Genomic DNA, 20,869 nt, shown 5'->3' with positions numbered 1-20,869 from the left:
TCCAAGGATTGTTTCAGTAACATATCAAAACAGCTGCCATCTACTGTCAGATGCAAAAGCCAACCGCAAAAAATTTCAAGGGGCTTGATATTCGGCTAGCACCCAGTCGACTAGCCCATACTCAAAAATACTTGGATAGTCGTCCTCAAGTTCAGCCCATTCTCGGCCCTGAACAGGCCATCGATCTTCCTCGTTGTTGGTAGGCCGATGGCCGAATCAAGATTCAAGGCTCAGATTTCTTGGCCCTTCCATATATTTTAAACTTTCAGGTAGGAGTGACAATTCGTATCGTGTCGTATCGTGTTTATACGTATCGTGTCTAAACGAGTTTGTGTCTAAACGAGTTCGTGTCATCGAAGTCATAACCCGTACACGACACGATTATTAAACAGGTCAGATTTTGGAAACCCGTACACGACACGTTTATATCCGTGTCAACCCGTTTAAACACGTTTAAATCCGTTTATCGAAACGTGTCATAATAGGTACACGTATACACGGTACGATTATAACCATTATTTGGACATGTTAACACGACTTGTTTATCTTATCAACCCGGTTACCCGGACACTTAACACGACCTATTTATCCGATTAACTCGTTTACCCAAACACGTTAACACGAAGATTGAGATGGAGGGGAGGGGGATGTAGACGGGGGAAGAGGCGGGACCCGCATTCGAGAGAGGCAGCGACGGCGAGTATAAGATCGAGTCATGAGGCGTATTGGCAGGAGTGGGAGTCGGCGAAGTAGTGGGCTTCGAAGGGGAGAGGGTGAGAGTGGAGTCGGTGGCGAGCTTGGGAGTAGGGAAGGGCGAAATATGAGGCTAATCTGCAGACAATGCGAGGTGCACGGAGAGGAGAGCAATGAGAGCGAAGAAGCATCACTTCGTCATTGATTTATAAGATGAAGAAAATCAAATCACAGATGAGATCTGAGGAAGGGTAGTAGAGGAGTAGAAACAGAAGTGAAAGTGCGGTTGTATAATATTGGATTGGGGGAAAGAAAGGAAAGGAAATTAAGTTAAGGACTTGAAAAGTTAGGATTATATAAGAATATTTTGGTAAATCCAAATATATAAACGGGTTAACGGGTTATACGATTATAGTAACACGATTAAACATGTCTAAATAAACAGGTTTAATCGTGTATAATTAGGTTACTCGGGTTCAACCCGGGAAGACACGCTTATTAACCGTGTTTAAACTGGTTAGACCCGTTTAGACCGATTATCCAAAATATCCAACCCAAATCCATTTTAACTCCGTGTTGTATGTATGTCGTGCGAAATATTGTCAGTCCTACTTCCAAGAATCTTATAACAGCATCTACTCAAAAGGCCTATCGCTGGGGAAGGAAAATGGGGTCATCAGCGATAAATATAATGGCTTTTTTTCATTTCGAAACGCTTATGTAGTATGATACAAAGTATGGACCCCTCCGCACATATTAATTTCACTGGGTCCAAGGGAAGTGAAGATCGAAATCGAGACCGTGGGCGTCCTCTCTTTGTCCGACGACACCGTCTTCCCTAACGGCCCACAGGCAGAGATTATTGCACCTATTGTTGTAATCCCTGTTCTCCGAGTAAATGACAAAGGCGACCCCTCTGCCCTGCCATTGCACCGAGCAGACATATATCGTCTTCCCCGGCAGGCTGGGCGTTATGTCAATGCCGTAAGTTTCCCCCTTCACGATCAGGTGGTGCCCGAGGTCGACACCGCTGGATGATTTGCAGTGGATATTGAACCCTACATCTGCACCATATATGGGGATAACCCTCACACTTGTCACAGGCGGTCCCCGCTGCGCATAGGCAAAGATGGTCCCTTGATTCCACAACATCAACAAGAATACGAGGATGATGGGGAAAGCATATTTCTTAGACATGCTCATCGTATATCGATTATATTGTTTGGACGGTCAGTGTACTGTTCGAACGTGCACTCTTTTCTGGGGATGAATTTCAAGTCCTAGCCTTCTGTGTGCGTGTGTATATATATCCATGAATTCTTATGTATAGTAAGTGACTGTATGGGTCGTCTTACCAATTCCCTCGGGACATAAGCTAAGAACTAATACATGTGGTTAAATTTTATAGAATTACAGCTTTATTTGCAAACATTTAAACGCAGACAGATATTTCATTCTCAAATTGATATATACATATATGGTAAATATCCCTAAGAGCATATATAGGTTATAAAAATCCTATATATTATAAGAATTAATTAAAAATGCAATGACCAATGTGAAAAATTAAAATATTTAAGGTAAAGACATTTTTTATCCTCAACTTTTAGCATTTTCTTTTTCTTTTTCATTTAAATTTTTTCTGTCGTTTTACCCTCAAGTTTTTCATGTTTGCCACTTTGCTCCAGACGTCACATTTACAATTAGAAGATACTAAAATGGTAATTTTTAAACAAAAAAAAAGAAAGAAAGATAATTTTGTAAGCTTCTTCTCATCCCACTCCGGGTATAGATTGTACAAATTTGGTAGGGAAAATAACATCACACAGTACAGACAGTTTTCACACAAATTCAAATAATTTCACGATACAGTACAAATTTTTTTTTCACCGTATAGCACGTCGTCAGTATTCCGTCAAAAAACGGACGGCATGCTAACATGATGACATTTTCTGGGGTGATTTTGTAGCGATGAAACCTTGAGGGACTTAAAACCAAATAAATTAAATTATTGAAAATTGAAATCGAAGAGGGGGGGGGGGGGGGGGGGGGGGGGGGGGGGGGGGAGGGGGAGGGGGAAGGACTGGGATTGGGAATGGGATCGGAGAAAAAGGGGTGGGAGTGCCCTCGACCTCCCCAATTTGGGATCCAGGCCGGTGGGATCTATGCATTCTGAGGCAATAAAATTGGACCCGGCTCAGTTCTGCATTTTTTTGTTAGTAGATACAAATTGAAAAGATCAATTTCAGTGCACACCCATAATTTTTTAGAATACTGATAGGATTTCACATTTCTGATCTAGCAATAATTTATTCATATTCATCTCGGGGTAAAATCCCCCTACACACATATTATTTTCATGTCATACTAATGACAATTGGATCTTTCATTCATCTTGTCCAAGGGAAGAATATATCGGGGTTGTCCTCTCCCTCTTTGTACCCTGTAACACCGTCCAACTGGACCTTCCACAGGCAGAGTTCATCGCAACGATTGTTGAGATCTCTATCCCCGTTGTAAATCTCAAAGGAGAGCCCTCTGCCCTCCCAGTTCAGTGCATAGTGAAATAGCGTCGATCCCCATGGCGTTATGTTGGGTTTGAATGAGAAGCTGTAATAGCTCCCTTGCGCGATAATGTGGCCCCCAAGGTCGTAGTCGCCTGATTCACAGTGGATACCGAAACTTGATTTGCCAGGATAGTCTGGAACTATTTTTACGGTCGTCTTTGCATCGGCCACGATGGCTCCATGGTTCCAAAGCATCAACAGGGATATGAAGACATTGACGGACGAACCATATTTCTTAAACATGCTCGTATGGATCAACTGTTTGGCCTCAGTACTAATTTTTGTAACAGAAAATTTTCAAGGCCGGGCCATCTGCTTATATATGCATATAACATGCATTCATATAACATGCATGTCTTTCTTCTTAAAGTAAGTGAATAATGCATGTCAGACTTGTTTCCTTTGTAAATGATATAATCGCTGAAAATAAGGAACAATTATATTGTTACATATATAGATTGTATACAAGGGCCATGCATGTTTAGTATTCCGAATTTTAACCGGGATTTGATAAGGATAGGATACCAATTTTATTTCCTATTTAGTAGACAATATATTCGAGTTTTTGCTTGAAAGTTTAAATTTACAGTTCATTAGGCTGAGCTATTTCCACGACAAAATCTACAATTATTACTAAGTATTTGACTAAAATACCCTCATTCACATTTTAAGTGAACCGATGAGCTTAATATCCTAATTCGCAGATCCTCTCTTCCAACCAATCACTTTTCTCATTTGGCGAGGGGCACCCACCCCAGTGGGGTCACTGAGGTCTCTGGCCCCACCACCCCTTCCATTCCGAGTTCGACCGTAATTTTTTTCTTTTTTATATTCATTTCCAAATATTTTTAATTGGATAGACGGAAATTTGTTCAGAATAAAAGTTTAGGATGAAATGGAAAATTTTCAAAATTAAATTTATCTTAAAAGATTAAAACGGATTCATCGGGCCCTGGGAGTGAGTATGGGTTTTTTCCATATTCAGGTTGGCTTTTTTTTTTCCTCAATTTAGTTTGTACTGAAAGAGTTAACTTGGCCCATAAAGAAATGAAAGTGGCTTTAGTTGTGGTTAGGCCTGTTCAAGAGTGTTCGGTCCAATTTTGGGGAAAGATTTTTGTGATCCAATTAGGTTGGGTTGTGGATCTTAAAACCTATTTCAGAGAACCGAATTCGAAATTAAAAGGAGAACCGACTCTCCACGATTGGCTTTTTTCGAGGTTGAACCCAAATTCAACAAACACTTGAAAGAAACGTCAAATCATACAGAAAAAAAAAACACTAACGATGTTAAAACCTGACTTAATTCTATACTTAAAATCTGATGGGATGATGAAAGATCAAAGAAGGATCGCAATGCATGCAGAGTGAGGAAGAGAAATCAGAGCTAGAAATCAAAGACTAAATGGAAGGGGTGGAAGAAACGGCTTCTGTGAGACAGCAACTAGTCTCAAACTCAAATAACTAAGGCAGATCAACGATTAATGACACTACTCTCAATGTACTTGGTGGAAATTTCACGGAAAAAAAAGGAGTTTCTACGCTAGATTTCTCATGATTTCACCCGTTTCTCAAATTTATCTCATAGTTTAAAAATTACCCAAAAAGGCTAATGGTTTACATTTGGTTTCAAATATATCCCGACGTTAATTTCTCCGTCAATATTTAATGGCCGCTGACATGGCACGTTTACATTTAACGGCGCTTACGCAGAATGTTAGTGGGGCCTATCCTTGTCATGGTGAACCGTTGCCTATGATAGATTTGAGGGGAAAAAAAATTACAGGACATATTTGAGAGAAAATAAATATCACGTGATAGATTTGATAAAAAAAATAAAAACCACATAATAGATTTGATTAGTTGATTGAAACCGTGAGAGAGAGAAATAGGGAGAAAGATCACCGGTTGAGTCGATGAGAGAGAGAGAAAGAAAGAGGAAGGAAGGAGAAGCAAGAAATATATTAATTCAACCCCTAAAATCTTCCATTTTTCACCGTTTATATAACACCCGAAGAACAAGAAGAAGCTAAGAGATTTGCAGAGATAAAAGAGAAATAAGAATTTGTCATGGTATATATAAGCCATGCATAATATCATGAAAAATAGATACAAATATTTGACTTCTACTTAGTATTGGCAATAGATCTGAAAAAGTATACAAAAGTATCAAATTTAGATATTTCTACCCTGTCGAGGTAAGGAATCGTGGCATATATGTTTGCACAGATTCCCTTTTGAGAGAGTTGAAAAAGCACTGTCATGTTGAAAGGTTCTGCACATTTGTCATTTTAGTGAGCTGCAAATGCTAGTTTAGACGAGTAGCTTTGTTTTCGCTTCAAAACAATTAGTACTGATTTCAACGATATTGAGTGACGTGGATTAGACAATGCACTGATCAGGGCCAAACGTTTCGAGGAATGGGATAGCCATGAAGCCTTAAGTGGACATTAGGAAGAAACCATCATCTTTATTTATCTTCTATAGTTTATTAGTATGAGTCACGATTTCTCTTTACTTTTGCGAAATTATTTTGTTGGGAGCTTGAAGAAGCTTTGATTGATATTATATTCTTTTTTTTTATATTGAGCATTCTTAAATCTATCCCATAATTTTTATTTTTATTTTTAAATCTACCCCAAAGTTTTTATTTTTTTCGAGTCTATCCCACTAACACTCTACGTAGGAACTGTTAATCTTCAAACATGCCATGTCAGTAACATCATTAATCATTGACTGAGAAATTAACGCCATGATAGATTTGGAATCAAATGTAAATCATGGACAATTCTGATTAATTTTTAAAGTGTAGGATAAATTTGTGAATTGATTAAAATCATAGGATATTTGACGTAAAAATTCTAAAAAAATATATGGGTGACACCTGCATAATAATTACTCAAGTACATCCTAATAAATATAATTATTTACGCACACATATATGTATATCTATATTTCATATTGACAAGAATGTCATTTGCTTGAAAGTGGATTACTGTATATTTATACCCTTTCATCTTTGAGTATTGTAATTTACAAAGGTATATATGGTTCTCGATTTTGAGAGGGTGGGTCTCGCCAGCAGGCAACGGCCACCACCCCTACGTCCGAAGTCATCAACCACCACTAAGGGTGTCGGTGAACCTCATGATTATTCTTTTTTTTTTTTCACTTAACCCGTGTTGGGCTAGGTGGTTTCCAACGGAGGAGGACCTCGCTAGCTAGCAAACCCCAACCCCTGGGATAAGGTCGCCAGCAGCTAGCGATCTCATCCCATGGAGTGGGAGTCACCGGCGAAGCTCCCACAACAAGCAACTACCAAGCCGACAAGGGGGTTGGGTTCTTGTCCCTTTTCTTGTTTTTTTATTTTTATTTTTAAATTTGTTTTGTTTGTAATAACTTTTTATATTTTTTTTCTTGTAATTACACATAGACATTTAAATAGACTTGGAAAATGATTTGATACCATTTGAATTAGAAATGTCCGACAAAGGAAACGTTATACATGTCAGCACTCCGTTTTGGTCTACCGACTCCAGAGGAGCAAAATCGTCATTTTGTCATCCGTACAAGAGAAGTATTTTCAGCTAATTGCTTGAACATTCACGACTTATAGAAATATGACATTTTCTCAATTTAACGCCAATTTATCATTTTTCATAAAAATACTCTACAAGTCGTTTTTAGATTTCACATGCATCGACGTCAATTTTCAAAATTCGAGACAAAACTCGATGCCGAAAAATATTTTTATGTCCAACAATGACCAATGAATTTTTTTTGAACGCAATGATGGTCTCGGATCATTTTTCTGACATCCAATTAAAAAGACGAGAATTTTAATTTTTACGCATGTCGAATTCAAATTTTTTAATTTAAAAAAAGGGCCAAAGTCGGTCAGATGTCGGTCAGGACTTCTGACCGTTATTTTTTTCCCGTTCCCGCCCATTTCTTCTTCTTCTTCTCTTTCCTCCCATTTCCTTCCTTTTTCTTTTCTTTTCTTCCTCTGCTCTTCACTGAACAGAACCTGCACTTTTTTTCCTTTTCTTCTTCTTCCTTCGCCCACTCCTTCTGCAACCTGCCAAAAACAACCACTCCCTACTCCCTCCTCTTCTTCACAGCAAGAAACGCAGCATAGAGGGGCAAAGGAATGACAGACCAGCTTAGTTCTGCTTTTTCTTTTTTCTTTCCTTCTTTAAGCTTGTTCTTCAGCAGGCGGAAAAAGAGATTTCAACTCACACCCACGCCCCTGGAGGGTGACCTTCACACATTAACATCATCATCACCATCTTCTCCCTTTTCCCTTCAAGCTCGAAGACCTTCCTTTCAGCTCACGAACTCCTCTTGCATGCAAAAAAACCAACTCCCTCAGCTCGACCCCAGGCTGACTCCTCTCATGCTCTCACCCTCTCCTGCACCTCTCGATCCACTCTCGTTCTCCCTTAGCTCCACACACACACCCTCAGCTTCCCTAAAACTCCCTCAGTACTCTCCCTGACCCCGACGCCCTCAGCCCTCTCTTGCACTCCCCTCAGTTCATTCACCCGATTCTCCTCTCAGCTCCCTCTCTCTCACGCCACTTCCCCACGACCCTAGCGACCTCTCCAGCCACACTCAGAGGTCACATGTGACCGCAACATGCAACCAGAACTGCCCAGACCGCCTCTCCTTCTTTCTCGGTTTCATTTTATTCTCACGGGGCTGTTGTGCCTTCCGGTTCAGGTTAGGTTCTTGACGTCTTTAAGCCGCTTTCAGCTTTCTCCGACAGCCTTTGGAGAGTCCAAAGCTGCCTCGTCAATTCGGAGAAACAGCCGGGACCGTTCGCGCCAGCCCATTACCTCTTCCGGGCATTTCTCCATCTGTCGAGTTTGTCCCGACCCGACCGAGTGCCCGACTCGCTCCACAAACCCAACTCCCCTTTCTCCCCGAAGCTAGGTAAATCTCGACTTAGTAGCATTCATAGGGCTTCATTTGGATGGTAATAACGTGAAATGAATGTCCGTGGACCGTGTGAATGGGCGGGATTATTCCAAATCCAGTTTTGCCAACTTTTCAATCTGTTTCAGTTCAACCCCTGCAACATTTTTTACTTTTTCAGATCATCCCTACACCTTCAGATCCGTTTCAATCAAGTCCTGGGTCATTTTTTAGTATTTTCCGCTTAGTCACTGAACTCTTTAGACGATTCAGATTAGTCCAGGAAACTTCTCAATCTGTTTCAGTTCAGTCCCTGCAACATTTTTCACTTTTTCAAATCAGCCCTAGACTCTCATATCCGTTTTAATCAAGTCCTGGGTCATTTTCAGTATTTTCAGCTTAGCCACTGACTTTATTGATGAATCTGGATTGATCCCTGGTCTAATTTGACATTTTCAGATTGATCCCTGACCTTTTGAGCTATTTCAAATCAGTCCCTGGTATTTTAGCCAAATTTTTAAATCAGCCCCAGTTCTTTTGAAGTTATTTCAATTCGGTCCTTGGGTAATTTTTAAAGGAATAAAATAATAAGGACTTCTAGCCCGTCCTATTTGAGTCCCCGACTGACAATATGCGTGTTCTTTTGATATGTTTTTGTTTTGCTTATTATGCGTATGTAGCATGGCTATGTGTGTTTATGTTTCTCTGTTTCCATGAATTGGCATCGTTTTATCGATTCCGTCAATATTATGTTTGTGTATGTTTACATGCTTGCATGCATTTCTCGTGATCATGGCGGCGCCGGCTTTATAAAATATGTGTTACAATCGTGACTGATATATAATTGCATACAACCGTATTTTTTGTTTAACATTGATCGAGTGATAAATTATGTGTTAAACGCATTAGTTTTAAATCGATGTGCTTGGATTTGGGTATCGGTGACTATCTCGGGCCCACGAGGGTCCTAGAGTGTATCGGCCATCATTGACCAGTCATTCTTGACTTTTGGGGACCTGTCTTAGTCTTCGTGTTGCGAATCGCTTCATAAATCCGTAGTATCCAAAGCATAAGACTATAATCATTAAAAGAATTTCACATACGGTGAAAGGGACGTATGACTTGGCTGAATAAATTACCCGGCTTTAAGCAAAATGCATAAATTGATAAATTACCGGTAACCACGTTGATAATTTTAGAACGGGTTCTTCTGTCATGAAATACATAGTCCGACTAACTATGCACTCGGCATGATCAAACACGAGCAAATAGGTAAAAAGTGATAGGTTTTCGATTTTCAAGTGAAAAATATATTCTTGGCATAATCTGTAAAAACCACACTGTCACCATGCAGAACAATCTAAAACAGACCTACACATTTTTAGTTGAATTAGCACCGTACACAAACATGCTCTTTCGTCCATTTAGGCTAGGAGATTGTTGGCCTATTAATCCCGGTTCATAATTGAATTAATACGTAAACTTGGCATTCAATACACAATTTGTCCATAGTCATCTGTTTTCATTTGCTTTTGTGAAAATAAAAGGGTTAAAATGAGGGGAAAAAAATAAAATGAAAAGAAGAAAAGGTTGCAAATGGCTTTTCGGGTAACAGGACAGTTGGCTTCCTCCCCTTGCAATGGACATGCACTATTCAATGAGAAAATCAAAATTAAAAAAAATGATGAAAATATAATAGCTTGAAATGTGTTCAATTATACAAGAGTTTTGTTTTATAATTTATAGATAGATAGATAGATAGATAGATAGATAGATAGATAGATAGGTAGGTAGATATACAAGAATAAAAAATTCCAAAATAAAAATTTTAGAATTTTCTTTGTATTACATAAACAAATATTATGAACTAATGCACGCAATGGAATATAGTAGAAAGCTTAGATGTGTTATATCGTAGGATCTAGCAATAATTTATTTATATTCAAGTCTACCTTCACACGCTATCTTCATTTCATAGCAATGCTAATTGGGTCGACTTCCATTCATCTTGTCCAAGGGAAGTATAAATCGGGGTTGTCCCAATGCTCCGCGAAACCTGCAACACCGTCTGGCCTGACCTTCCACAGGCATATTTTTTCGCACCTGCCGATGAGATCCCTATTCTCGTTGTACATCTCGAAGGAGAGCCCTTTTCCCTCCCGTTCCACAGCGCAATGAAACAGTGTCGTCCCCCATACACTGGGGCTGAACTTGAAGCTGTACAAGCTCCCCTGCACGACAATGTGGCCCCCGAGGTCATCATCTCTTGATTCACAGTGGATAACAAAGCTCGAACTACCGGGATAGTCAGGGACTATTTTTATGGTTACTTATGCCGCATCGGCCACCACGCAGATGGTTCCCTTTTTCCACATCATCAACAAGGATGCGAGGATGATGGAGTGAGGATATTTTTGAAATATTCTCATATTGATGAAGTATTTGGGCTCAGTCCCGCTCCTTACATATGATAACATGCATTTCTTCTTAAAGTAAGTGACTCATATCAGACTTGTTTCCTTTCTAAATGGTTACAATCTCAGAGAAATAAGGAATATATAAATAAATTTTACGTACATACAAAGATCAGGTTTAGTTGTAACCGAAAAAATGACCATGTTTAGTATATATCCCAAATTTTAATTGGGATTTTTTTAGGTTTGGGATTTGATAAGGATATTAGGATAGGATACTTTTTATTTCATATTTAGTTGACAATATATTAAAGGGTGAGCAAAATATCCTCATTTAATCTTCAAGATTTATATAAATCTGTGAACTAATCTCCTGATTTTTCACTCTTCCAACCAATCTCTTTTTCCTATTTTACTTCACCAATTATGTTCTAAGTTCTCTCTCTTTTAATTATACTCCCGGATCTCATTAATATGATATCTTACGAGAAAATATACAGTAATTAGTTTGTATCTTTGTCAACTTTTCTGTTTTCTTTTTTTTTTTCTATTCTCATTCTATATTTTTCAATACTTTTCTATTTTTGCCCTTCTATTATTTATTCCGCGACGTATGAGATAGATTCTTGTGGGTGCAATATAAATGACACATCACCAATTTTTATTTTATGCACAAAAAAAACCTAAGCAATATAGAGTTGAAATGAAATCAATAAAAAAATTTAACTAGCTATTAAAATACAATTCATGTTGATTTAGAGATTACAGATTCAATACTTAGTGAAATTACCTATTCCCATGTATTAGTTATTTAGGATTTCTCTTTCATTGTATTAGATCTTATGCCTCGTTTATAACCCAAAATAACTCAAGATTTCTTAGAAATAAAATTTAAAAAAATAAGAGAAGCCAAAAACATTGAAAAAGTAAAATACGAAATAAATAAAATCAAAGAACAAAGAATAAGAACTGGAATCCAAGGGGAAGGCGAAGTGGTAAAGTTGGATTCCTCCATTTCACTGCTACATTTATTTTGTGCTCAGCTCCCAATTAGTGTGTATATATATATATATATATATATATATATATACACTTCGGTTTCCTTCTAATTTGGTTTGGTCTTATCTTTCAATGAAGCCAATAGCTAATAAGACCATTTCATATAAGATTTTCACTAATAGAAGAGTGTTGGAGTGAAATCTGGTTTTTGTTAGCCTAAATAATTCCACAAGTTGGTTTCAATTTAATTTTCCTTTAACTTGAAAAATTGATTTTACCCTGCTACTTGTGTTCGTCTTCTTCTTTCTTTGTCCTTTGACTTTTCTTTTTTTGTTGACTTTTTATATTTTAATTTTACAATCAAGTCAAAGGGGGGATGAAAAGAAATGTGGTGAGTTAACCCATAGGAAGCCAACTCTAAATGGAGAATAGCTGATGTGTTACGCCATATGATCTCGTCGCACCTGCTGATGAGATCCCTCTTCTCGCTGTAAATCTCGAACGAGACCCCTTTGCCCTGCCAGTCCACTGCGCAGGGGAACAGCATCGTCCCCCATATGTTGGGGCTGAACCTGAAGCCGTGGAAGCTCCCCCGTGCAATAATGTGGCCCACAAGGTCATCGTCCCTCGATTTGCAATGACCGAAACTCTAGCTGCCAGGATAGCCATGGACTATTGTGACAGTAACCTCTGCTGCATCGGCCACGATGCGGAGGGTTCCCTCATTCCTCATCATCAACAAGCATACGAGGATGATCGAGGAAGCATATTTCTCAAACATGCTCATAATGATTGACTGCTTGGGCTCAGTCTGACTCTTTAATTTGTTGGAGATAAAGTCAAGTCCTTGAAGGTCGGGAAGTAACTTGCAACTTTTGAAAGGTCGGAGGCAAAGCTTTCCTACGTTCAACTGTTTTTAACTCTAAATGTTTGATAAAGAAGATGATGGATATTTTATTTTGTAATTCGCTCTTAGCTAGAAAGCATGGGGTGTAGTATTGGAGTCTAACGATATAAGATTCATACGAAGAAAATTCATACATATTCTCACAAAAACACTTAAGGCACTCGATTTTGTGATGCACTTTGAACGAACATAGATTATTATATGCATATATATTGTTTGTATAATTTGTTGTCCGTATCTTATCTGCTTTTTTTGGTATAGATAAATTCTTTACATAAAAGTATGAATTTTGTTATACTTATCAGCCATTTTAAATCATGTTTCAGTAGATTTAGAAAATAATAGTTTTTAGGAATCAGTAATTATTTTTTAATAATTCTCTTTCAACACTTCTATTTCAACAATAGCACTCCCAAACCAACCCTTAGAAAGGTTGCCCCGCCAGCAACCACCCAGCCTAAGAAAGGATGCATTCTAGTCTCTTTTTTATATTTTACATTTAAAAAATGTTTTGATTTTGTGAATTTCACGTAGACATTTAAATACAGCTGGAAAAAGATTAGATGTTGTTAGTGTCTACGTCATCAACAATTGGTGCCTAGTTATGATTCAGGCCAAATTTATAGGAGCAAACGTTATAAGAAATGAGAAATTTAAAGTGAAATTTATTGGGCGCGATTGACAAAAAAGGTAAATTTTTAGAACCTCGCTATTACGTAAATAAATATTATACACTAATGCACGCAATGGAATATCACAGAAAGCTTAGATGTGTTATATCGTACGATCTAGCAATAATTTATTTATACTCATCTCGGGGTACAGTCTCCAACACGCATACTATCTTCATTATTCCTATAGTAATGATAATTTGGTCTTCCATTCATCATAACAAAGAAGAAGAAGATGATGAACAGGAATCCAACGAGAGGCGAAGTAGTAAGGTTGGATTCCTCCATTTCGCTACTGCTTCAATTTTATCCTCTGCTCCCAATATATATATATATATATATATATACTTTGGCTTCCTCTCCTAGTTTGGTACTTGAGTCTTCTCCTTCGATGAAGCCAACAGCTAATAGGAGAGCGGGCACTGGTCGGTAAAAGGAGAGTGTTGAAGTGAAATTTGGGTTTTATTAGTGAAAATAATTCTACAGGTGGGTTTAAATTTGATTTGAAATTTTGATTTTTCTCATTCTTCATCCATTGATTTTTTCTTTTCTTTGTTAACTTTTTATATTAAAATTTTAACATAAAGTTAAGAGGAGGGATGAAATGAAGGGTCGTAAATTAACCCATAGGAACCCAACTCGGCACATGGAGAATAGCTAATTTATTTATATAAATCTCGAAGTAAAAGTTTCCTTACACACATGCTATCTTTATTTCATTAAAATGATAATTGGGTCTTCCATTTATCTCGTCCAAGGGAAGAACAAATCGGAACTCTCCTTGTGATTCTCTGGGAACCCCACAACGCCGTCCGGCCTGACCTTCCACAAGCAGAGTTTGTCGCACCTGCTGATGAGGTCCCTCTTCTCGTCGTAAATCGCGAACGAGACGCCTCTGCCCTGCCAGTCCAATGCGCAGTGGAACAGCGTCGTACCCCATACGTTGGGGCTGAAGTCGAAGCTGTAAAAGCTCCCTTGCGCGATAGTGTGGCCCCCAAGGTCATCGTCCGCTGATTCGCAGTGGATACCGAAGCTCGAGCTGCCGGGATAGTCAGGCTCTATTCTGACGGTGACCGAATCGGCCTTGACGCAGACAGTTCCTTGGTTCCACAGCAGAAACAAGGAGACGAGGATGAATGAGGAAGCATATTTCTCAAACATGGTCATATTGATTGACTGTTTGGGCTCAGTCCCACTCTTTGTTGGAGATAAATTTCAAGTCCTGGCCATCTGCTTATATATACACACAGGGCTTGCATCTTTCCTTTTAAAGAACGGAATAATCTATTAAATGGAGTTATAAATGGTAAATATCTCCATATATTATATTAACTTAATTACCCCATTTCAATTTAAATAGAGTTATAAATGGTAAATATATGCATATATTAGACTCTCACTCTATTAAATAGAATTACAAATGGTAATATATTCATATATTATATTAAGTTAATTACCCAATTATATTTAAGTACGGGGCTTGCATCTTTCTCCTTGAAGAGCGGAATAATCTATTAAATGGAGTTATAAATGGTAAATATCTCCATATATTATATTAACTTAATTACCCCATTTCAATTTAAATAGAGTTATAAATGGTAAATCCATCCATATAAATTGACCATGCCATTGAAATACATTTGACAAACAAATTAAATGGACAAGTTGTTACTATATTATTAATAATTATCATAGTAATTAAAATTGACACGACATTTATAACATATCAGAGCATTAACTTTTCTATTCCACGAATCCAAGGATTGTTTCAGTAACATATCAAAACAGCTGCCATCTACTGTCAGATGCAAAAGCCAACCGCAAAAAATTTCAAGGGGCTTGATATTCGGCTAGCACCCAGTCGACTAGCCCATACTCAAAAATACTTGGATAGTCGTCCTCAAGTTCAGCCCATTCTCGGCCCTGAACAGGCCATCGATCTTCCTCGTTGTTGGTAGGCCGATGGCCGAATCAAGATTCAAGGCTCAGATTTCTTGGCCCTTCCATATATTTTAAACTTTCAGGTAGGAGTGACAATTCGTATCGTGTCGTATCGTGTTTATACGTATCGTGTCTAAACGAGTTTGTGTCTAAACGAGTTCGTGTCATCGAAGTCATAACCCGTACACGACACGATTATTAAACAGGTCAGATTTTGGAAACCCGTACACGACACGTTTATATCCGTGTCAACCCGTTTAAATCCGTTTATCGAAACGTGTCATAATAGGTACACGTATACACGATACAATTATAACCAGTATTTGGACATGTTAATACGACTTGTTTATCTGATCAACCCGGTTACCTGGACACTTAACACGACCTATTTATCCGATTAACTCGTTTACCCAAACACGTTAACACGACATGTTTATACGTTAACACAAAGATTGAGATGGAGGGGAGGGGGATGTAGACGGGGAAGAGGCGGGAGTCGCATTCGAGGGAGGCAGCAATGGAGAGGATGAGATCGAGTCGTGAGGCATATTGGCAGGAGCGGGAGTCGGCGAAGTGGTGGGCTTCGAAGGGGAGAGGTTGGGAGTAGAGTCGACAGCGAGCTTGGGAGTAGGGAAGGGCGAGATATGAGGCGGATCTGCGGACAATGCGAGGTGCACGAAGAGGAGAGCAATGAGAGCGAAGAAGCATAACTTCGTCATTGATGGATGATAAGAAAGGAATCAAATTGCAGATAAGATCTGAGGGAGGGTAGTAAAGGAGTAGAAGCAGAAGTGAATGTGCAGTTATATAGTATTGGATTGGGTAAAAGAAAAGAAAGGAAATTAAGTTAAAGACTTAGGAAGTTAGGGTTATATAAGGATATTTTGGTAAATTCAAATATATAAACGGATTAACGGATTACACGATTATAGTAACACGATTAAACATGTCTAAATAAATAGGTTTAATCTTGTATAATCAGGTTACACTGGTTCAATCCGGTAAGACACGCTTATTAATCGTGTTTAAACGGATTGAACCCGTTTAAACCGATTATCAAAAATATTCAACCCAAATCCGTTTAACTCCGTATCGTATCTTTGTCATGTTATCGTGTCATGTGAAACATTACCAATCCTATTTCCAAGAATCTTATAACAGCATCTACTCAAAAGGCCTATCGCTGGTGAAGGAAAATGGGGTCATCTACGCTTATGTAGTATGATACAAAGTATGGACCAGAATCGACTTAGAGGCCAAAAAGGAATCTCAAAGATCGAGCAAGACGGGAAGAGACCGAATCTGATATTAAGTAACAACAGAGTGTTCTAAGAAAGAGAACATACGTAGGTATATTTGTTTTTACAATCAAAATCACTTTAATTTTAACTTTAACTTTAATTCAACACACTACATAATAAAAATACATATTTTTCAAGTTAAAAATTTTAACTTTAACTTTAACTCAACACACTACACAACAAAAACACACATTTCACGAATCAAATTTATAATCCCAACTCATTCGTCATTTTCCACAACCAAAATCAAAATTACTTTAACTCTGAATCCAAACACACCGATATAACACTCCCTCTCGCATGTCATATTCTGAATGAGGCAGCTGCTACTTCTGATGCTGATGCATAGAAGCAGACACTTCACTGATTAAATATCGAGTAGCGTTGCGACCCCTAGAAACATATCAGAGCATTCTGTTATAATGCAACATAGTCGACCAAGAGTCGCTCACCCTTCCCGAACCTTTCTTGGACGGCCACTCTTTTCTTTCCTAGGAAATGTCAGATGGAACACCTCATGATTTTACAAAAACAAACTAGAAACAAAACAGACAATACAATCGGCCTATTAAGGATGGAGAAGGGCTGCCCTTTCAGCGAGCCTGCAGAACCCGACATCAGTACTCTCCCAAAGCCCAGATCGGGAAAATGTTTCTGTAGGCCGCATAAGTGATCATGCAGTTCCTGTTGAATACTCCCATTATTTCCTGATTCAACGGAAACTCAATTAACACTGTCACAGGAAACTTCCTTTGAAAATATGAAATACATAATCCGACTAACTGTGCACTCGGCATAATCAAACACAAGCAAATAGGGAAAAAGGGATAGGTTTTAGATTTTCAAGTGAAAAATATGTTTTTGGCATAATCTATAAAAACCACATTGTCACTATGTAGAACAATCTAAAACAAACCCACACATCTTTAGTTGAGTTAGCATCGTACAAAAACAAGCTCTTTCATCCGTTTAGGCTAGGAGATTGTTTGCGTAATAATCCTGGTTCATAATTGGATTAATCACGTAAACTTGGCGCCAATACACAATTTGTCTGTAGTCATCTGTTTTCATCTGCTTTTGTTCGTTTTTTGCTTGTTTTTATCTGTTTTTGTCCATTTTGCGTTTGTTTTATCGCGATTCGAGCCCTAGCCCATAGGATACGATGCACATCGGGTCCAACGCCCCTCACCGTCGATCACGAGTCCAACGCCCATTCATACCGAGTGTGAGCAATCCGAGTGCGGAATCGGGTCTTACCTCAACTTATTGCTTCGCTCCTAGTAGTGTCTATGCGGAAGACGACTTGGATCGGGTAGGTAAGGCGTGGCCCGACATAACCCGGGAGCTCAACCGATCCCATGACTATCACGAGAGTCAAACGACTCTTCTGTTATCTGTCGATTCGGTTGGACCTGACCGTCGACTCTCTGGGCCCGCGTTGCCTTAATTTTGGTTTCGGTCATTCAAAATCATGCGGTGAGCAAGAGTGGAATATTTGGCCTAATGCAAACTGACCGGGTCCATTTACTGTATCGCGTCTGTATTTTGTATTTATTTGAGAGCACATTGTGAGAACAACTTCTGTATTTTCATTCAGTCGTTGTAAAGACCTCGATTGGTGAGTAGACAGTCTGAGTGTTTCATCGAAGTTACGGTGTCAAAACAAGTGAGGAGTGTACAACCTAATTCACGCGGTAAAAGAAATAAAACAGCAAACCCTAGACAATCAGAGTACCGAAAGGGCCTATATCTTGCACGTAATAGAATCCTCAAATATGGAATTTTCGATTTCGCAAGACGAATGCCTTAGCAACTAGGTGTACCCCGTACCCCTAGGCCAGAGTAACTTGCTGGCCTTCGATCTTCGGATCGTAAAATGGCAAGTGGCGATTCCTTCTCACGCGTGTCCGTCACGCATCCCCACGGGAAGGTGGATACTCCCAGGCCGTGTGATAGCGCACGCATGCGAGCCCCGACGAGATGAAATTCGGGTCCGCACAATATATATATGGGTTAATTGCACATATGGTTTAAAAAGTTTCATAAAGGTTACAGGTTAGTCCAAAAAATTTATTTGGTGACTTGTTGGTATATTAAGTTTCAAAATCATTTCGATGCATTGCAATCCGTCATCTCATGTTTGACGTCATTAGTTCAAAGCTGACTTGGCTTATTACGTGTCAGTGTTTATCTAATGTGTCAGAGTTATACTCTGTTTAACTCTACTCCAAACTTTTTAAAATTGCAAAAAGACCCAATTTTTTTCAAAAGTTTTAAATTTTGCCCCACCCCTCTCTTTCATCTACACGTTCACCGTTCATCATCTTCTCTTCCCCCTGTTCATCGTCCCAAGCTCTCCTTTGACTCAGGCACAATCCACCCCGAGCCCATCCTCTCTTTCGACTCAGCGAGATTCGTCCTGACCCCTCCTCCCCTCTCTCTCTCTCTGTCTCTTTCTCGATCAAATTGAGCCCCCGCTTGGCTCTCTTGCATTCCATTTCTCACTATACTCTGCTCTAACATTCTTTGATATGGCTAGCACCGAACCGAAGCATGAGCATGGGGAAGAAGAGGATGCCGCCGCCGACGAGGACATCAGTGGTCAAGTCGCACCCATTGTCAAGCTCGAGGAAGTCGCTATCACACTAGCGATGAAGACGAACTTCGACCCCATTCTCGATCTTTAGATCTCCTCCCTTACTCCGTTACCAACCCTAAAACCCTAGGATCTGGAAACCCTCGATTTGCTTCACAATCGCGATTGCAAGATGGCCATCCTCAATCTTCAGATTATCAATCAGTGAGATGAAGAGAGAGAGAAAGTCGAGAATGAAAAGAGAGAGAAGGTGGGGTACATTCTGAAAAATTTTAAAACTTTGGGTCGTTTTGCAATTTTAAAAAGTTTGGAGTAGAGTTAAACATAGTATAATTTTGACACATTAGATAAACACCGACAAGTAATAAGTCACGTCAGCGTCGAACTAACGACGTCAAACACGAGATGATGGAATGCATTACATTGAAACGATTTTGAAACTCAATGTACCAATAAGTTATCAAAAAAACTTTTTGGACCAATCTGTAATCTTTATGAAACTTCTTGAATCACTAGTGCAATTAACCCATATATATATATATATATATATATATATATATATATATATATATATATATACATACATACCAGAAAAATGCTTGCGGCAATGCCGAGGGTCCAAGAAAATTATTTAACGAATAATATGAATGGAGACTTTTGCTCCATTTTGCTGAATAATGAGAATTTTGATATAATTCTAGAAATTTATTACAATACGAAATAATGGGATAAAGTCATCAATTTTAAGCAAATATTGATGGATTGAATTTTGATTAAAGATATGATCTACAGCGATAGAGGCCTAATAGATGTGGCTGGTATATATATAAGAAGCTTATTATTAAAATTTTAATATAGATTAAAATTTGTGTTATTACCATTTTGAATACATTCATATTGTATTTAAAACTCAATCTGTAAGAAATTAAAAAAAAAACAATTATTTCCCTGTTTTTCACTTATTATTGCTCTTGTTCTCCTTATTTGTCTCTTCCCTCACTATCTCAATCAAACTTTTGTTTCTTCATTAGATTATTTTATAACATTCTTTCTGATTTGTTTCTTACAAAAGGAAATGCACTTGACTATACTTCTTGACTACGAAAATTCCCAGTCCCTCGCGTTATATATTGCTCGAATCAATTTTTTAAATTTTATAAAAGTTATAATTATATTAGCTGTGCTATATTACAGGACATGTTTTAAAATATAAAATAAAGAGGTAGAAAATTTTAAATAAATAAAATAAACCTGAGAAAGGGAAAGAGGAGAAAAAATGAAACTATGTGTTTATATTTATTTTAATCTTACAATATAGTGGTATTAGTACGATCTCACAATTCTTAATTTAGCCTCAAATTGTATACAATTTATATTATGTATATAGTTTTATATATTTGATTTGTTACTTTGAAAATTATAGTACTTTACGAAATGTTCTTGCTAGACACCTACTTTATCATATAAAGTACCCAATACATCCCTTGAAATCAAATTTTTAGTTTGGTGCTATTAGTTTGAAATATATAGATATTTGAGTTTATCAATAAATTTAACATAATTAATGCATTTTATATATTATCTATATTTTTTAGAATTGATTAATTGAGATTTTATAAATTTATTAGTTATTTAAATTATGTATATAGATAAGGATTTAATTATAATAATTTTTTACTAAAAAGAAAAAAAGAAGAAAGAATTAAGAAAAAAATATTTTAACACTATAATAATACATTTTTCGTCGTCATTCTTCATTAATTTTATATAAGCAAAAGTTGCATATAGTATCATTATGCGGTTACAAATATGCATGTAAATATAAAAATGATAAAACGAAAATAGAGACTTAGCTTCCTCTCCTTG

General features: G+C 37.9%; 4 protein-coding genes across 4 annotated transcripts; all 4 read right to left on the bottom strand.

Moving 5' to 3' along the window:
• Nucleotides 1–1,455: 1,455 nt before the first annotated feature.
• On the bottom strand, nucleotides 1,456–1,896 carry LOC116188710 (S-protein homolog 2-like). The gene has a single exon (XM_031518195.1). The coding sequence runs from the start codon at nucleotides 1,894–1,896 to the stop codon at nucleotides 1,456–1,458; it is 441 nt and encodes a 146-aa protein (XP_031374055.1).
• Nucleotides 1,897–3,083: 1,187 nt separating this feature from the next.
• On the bottom strand, nucleotides 3,084–3,503 carry LOC116188709 (S-protein homolog 5-like). The gene has a single exon (XM_031518194.1). The coding sequence runs from the start codon at nucleotides 3,501–3,503 to the stop codon at nucleotides 3,084–3,086; it is 420 nt and encodes a 139-aa protein (XP_031374054.1).
• A 6,674-nt stretch (nucleotides 3,504–10,177) lies between these two features.
• LOC116188708 (S-protein homolog 5-like) lies at nucleotides 10,178–12,134 on the bottom strand. Its single transcript, XM_031518192.1, has 2 exons — nucleotides 12,052–12,134; nucleotides 10,178–10,469 (listed from the first exon to the last, which is right to left on the bottom strand). Exons 1-2 carry the CDS (start codon nucleotides 12,132–12,134, stop codon nucleotides 10,178–10,180), a joined length of 375 nt encoding a protein of 124 aa, XP_031374052.1.
• Nucleotides 12,135–13,909: 1,775 nt separating this feature from the next.
• Nucleotides 13,910–14,326, bottom strand: LOC116188707 (self-incompatibility protein S1-like). The gene has a single exon (XM_031518191.1). The coding sequence runs from the start codon at nucleotides 14,324–14,326 to the stop codon at nucleotides 13,910–13,912; it is 417 nt and encodes a 138-aa protein (XP_031374051.1).
• Between the last annotated feature and the right edge of the window lie 6,543 nt (nucleotides 14,327–20,869).

This window comes from Punica granatum, chromosome 8, assembly GCF_007655135.1.
Source record: "Punica granatum isolate Tunisia-2019 chromosome 8, ASM765513v2, whole genome shotgun sequence".
Lineage (NCBI taxonomy): Eukaryota > Viridiplantae > Streptophyta > Magnoliopsida > Myrtales > Lythraceae > Punica > Punica granatum.
Note: the sequence above shows the minus strand (reverse complement) of the source record. Positions and strands in the feature narration are given on the sequence as shown.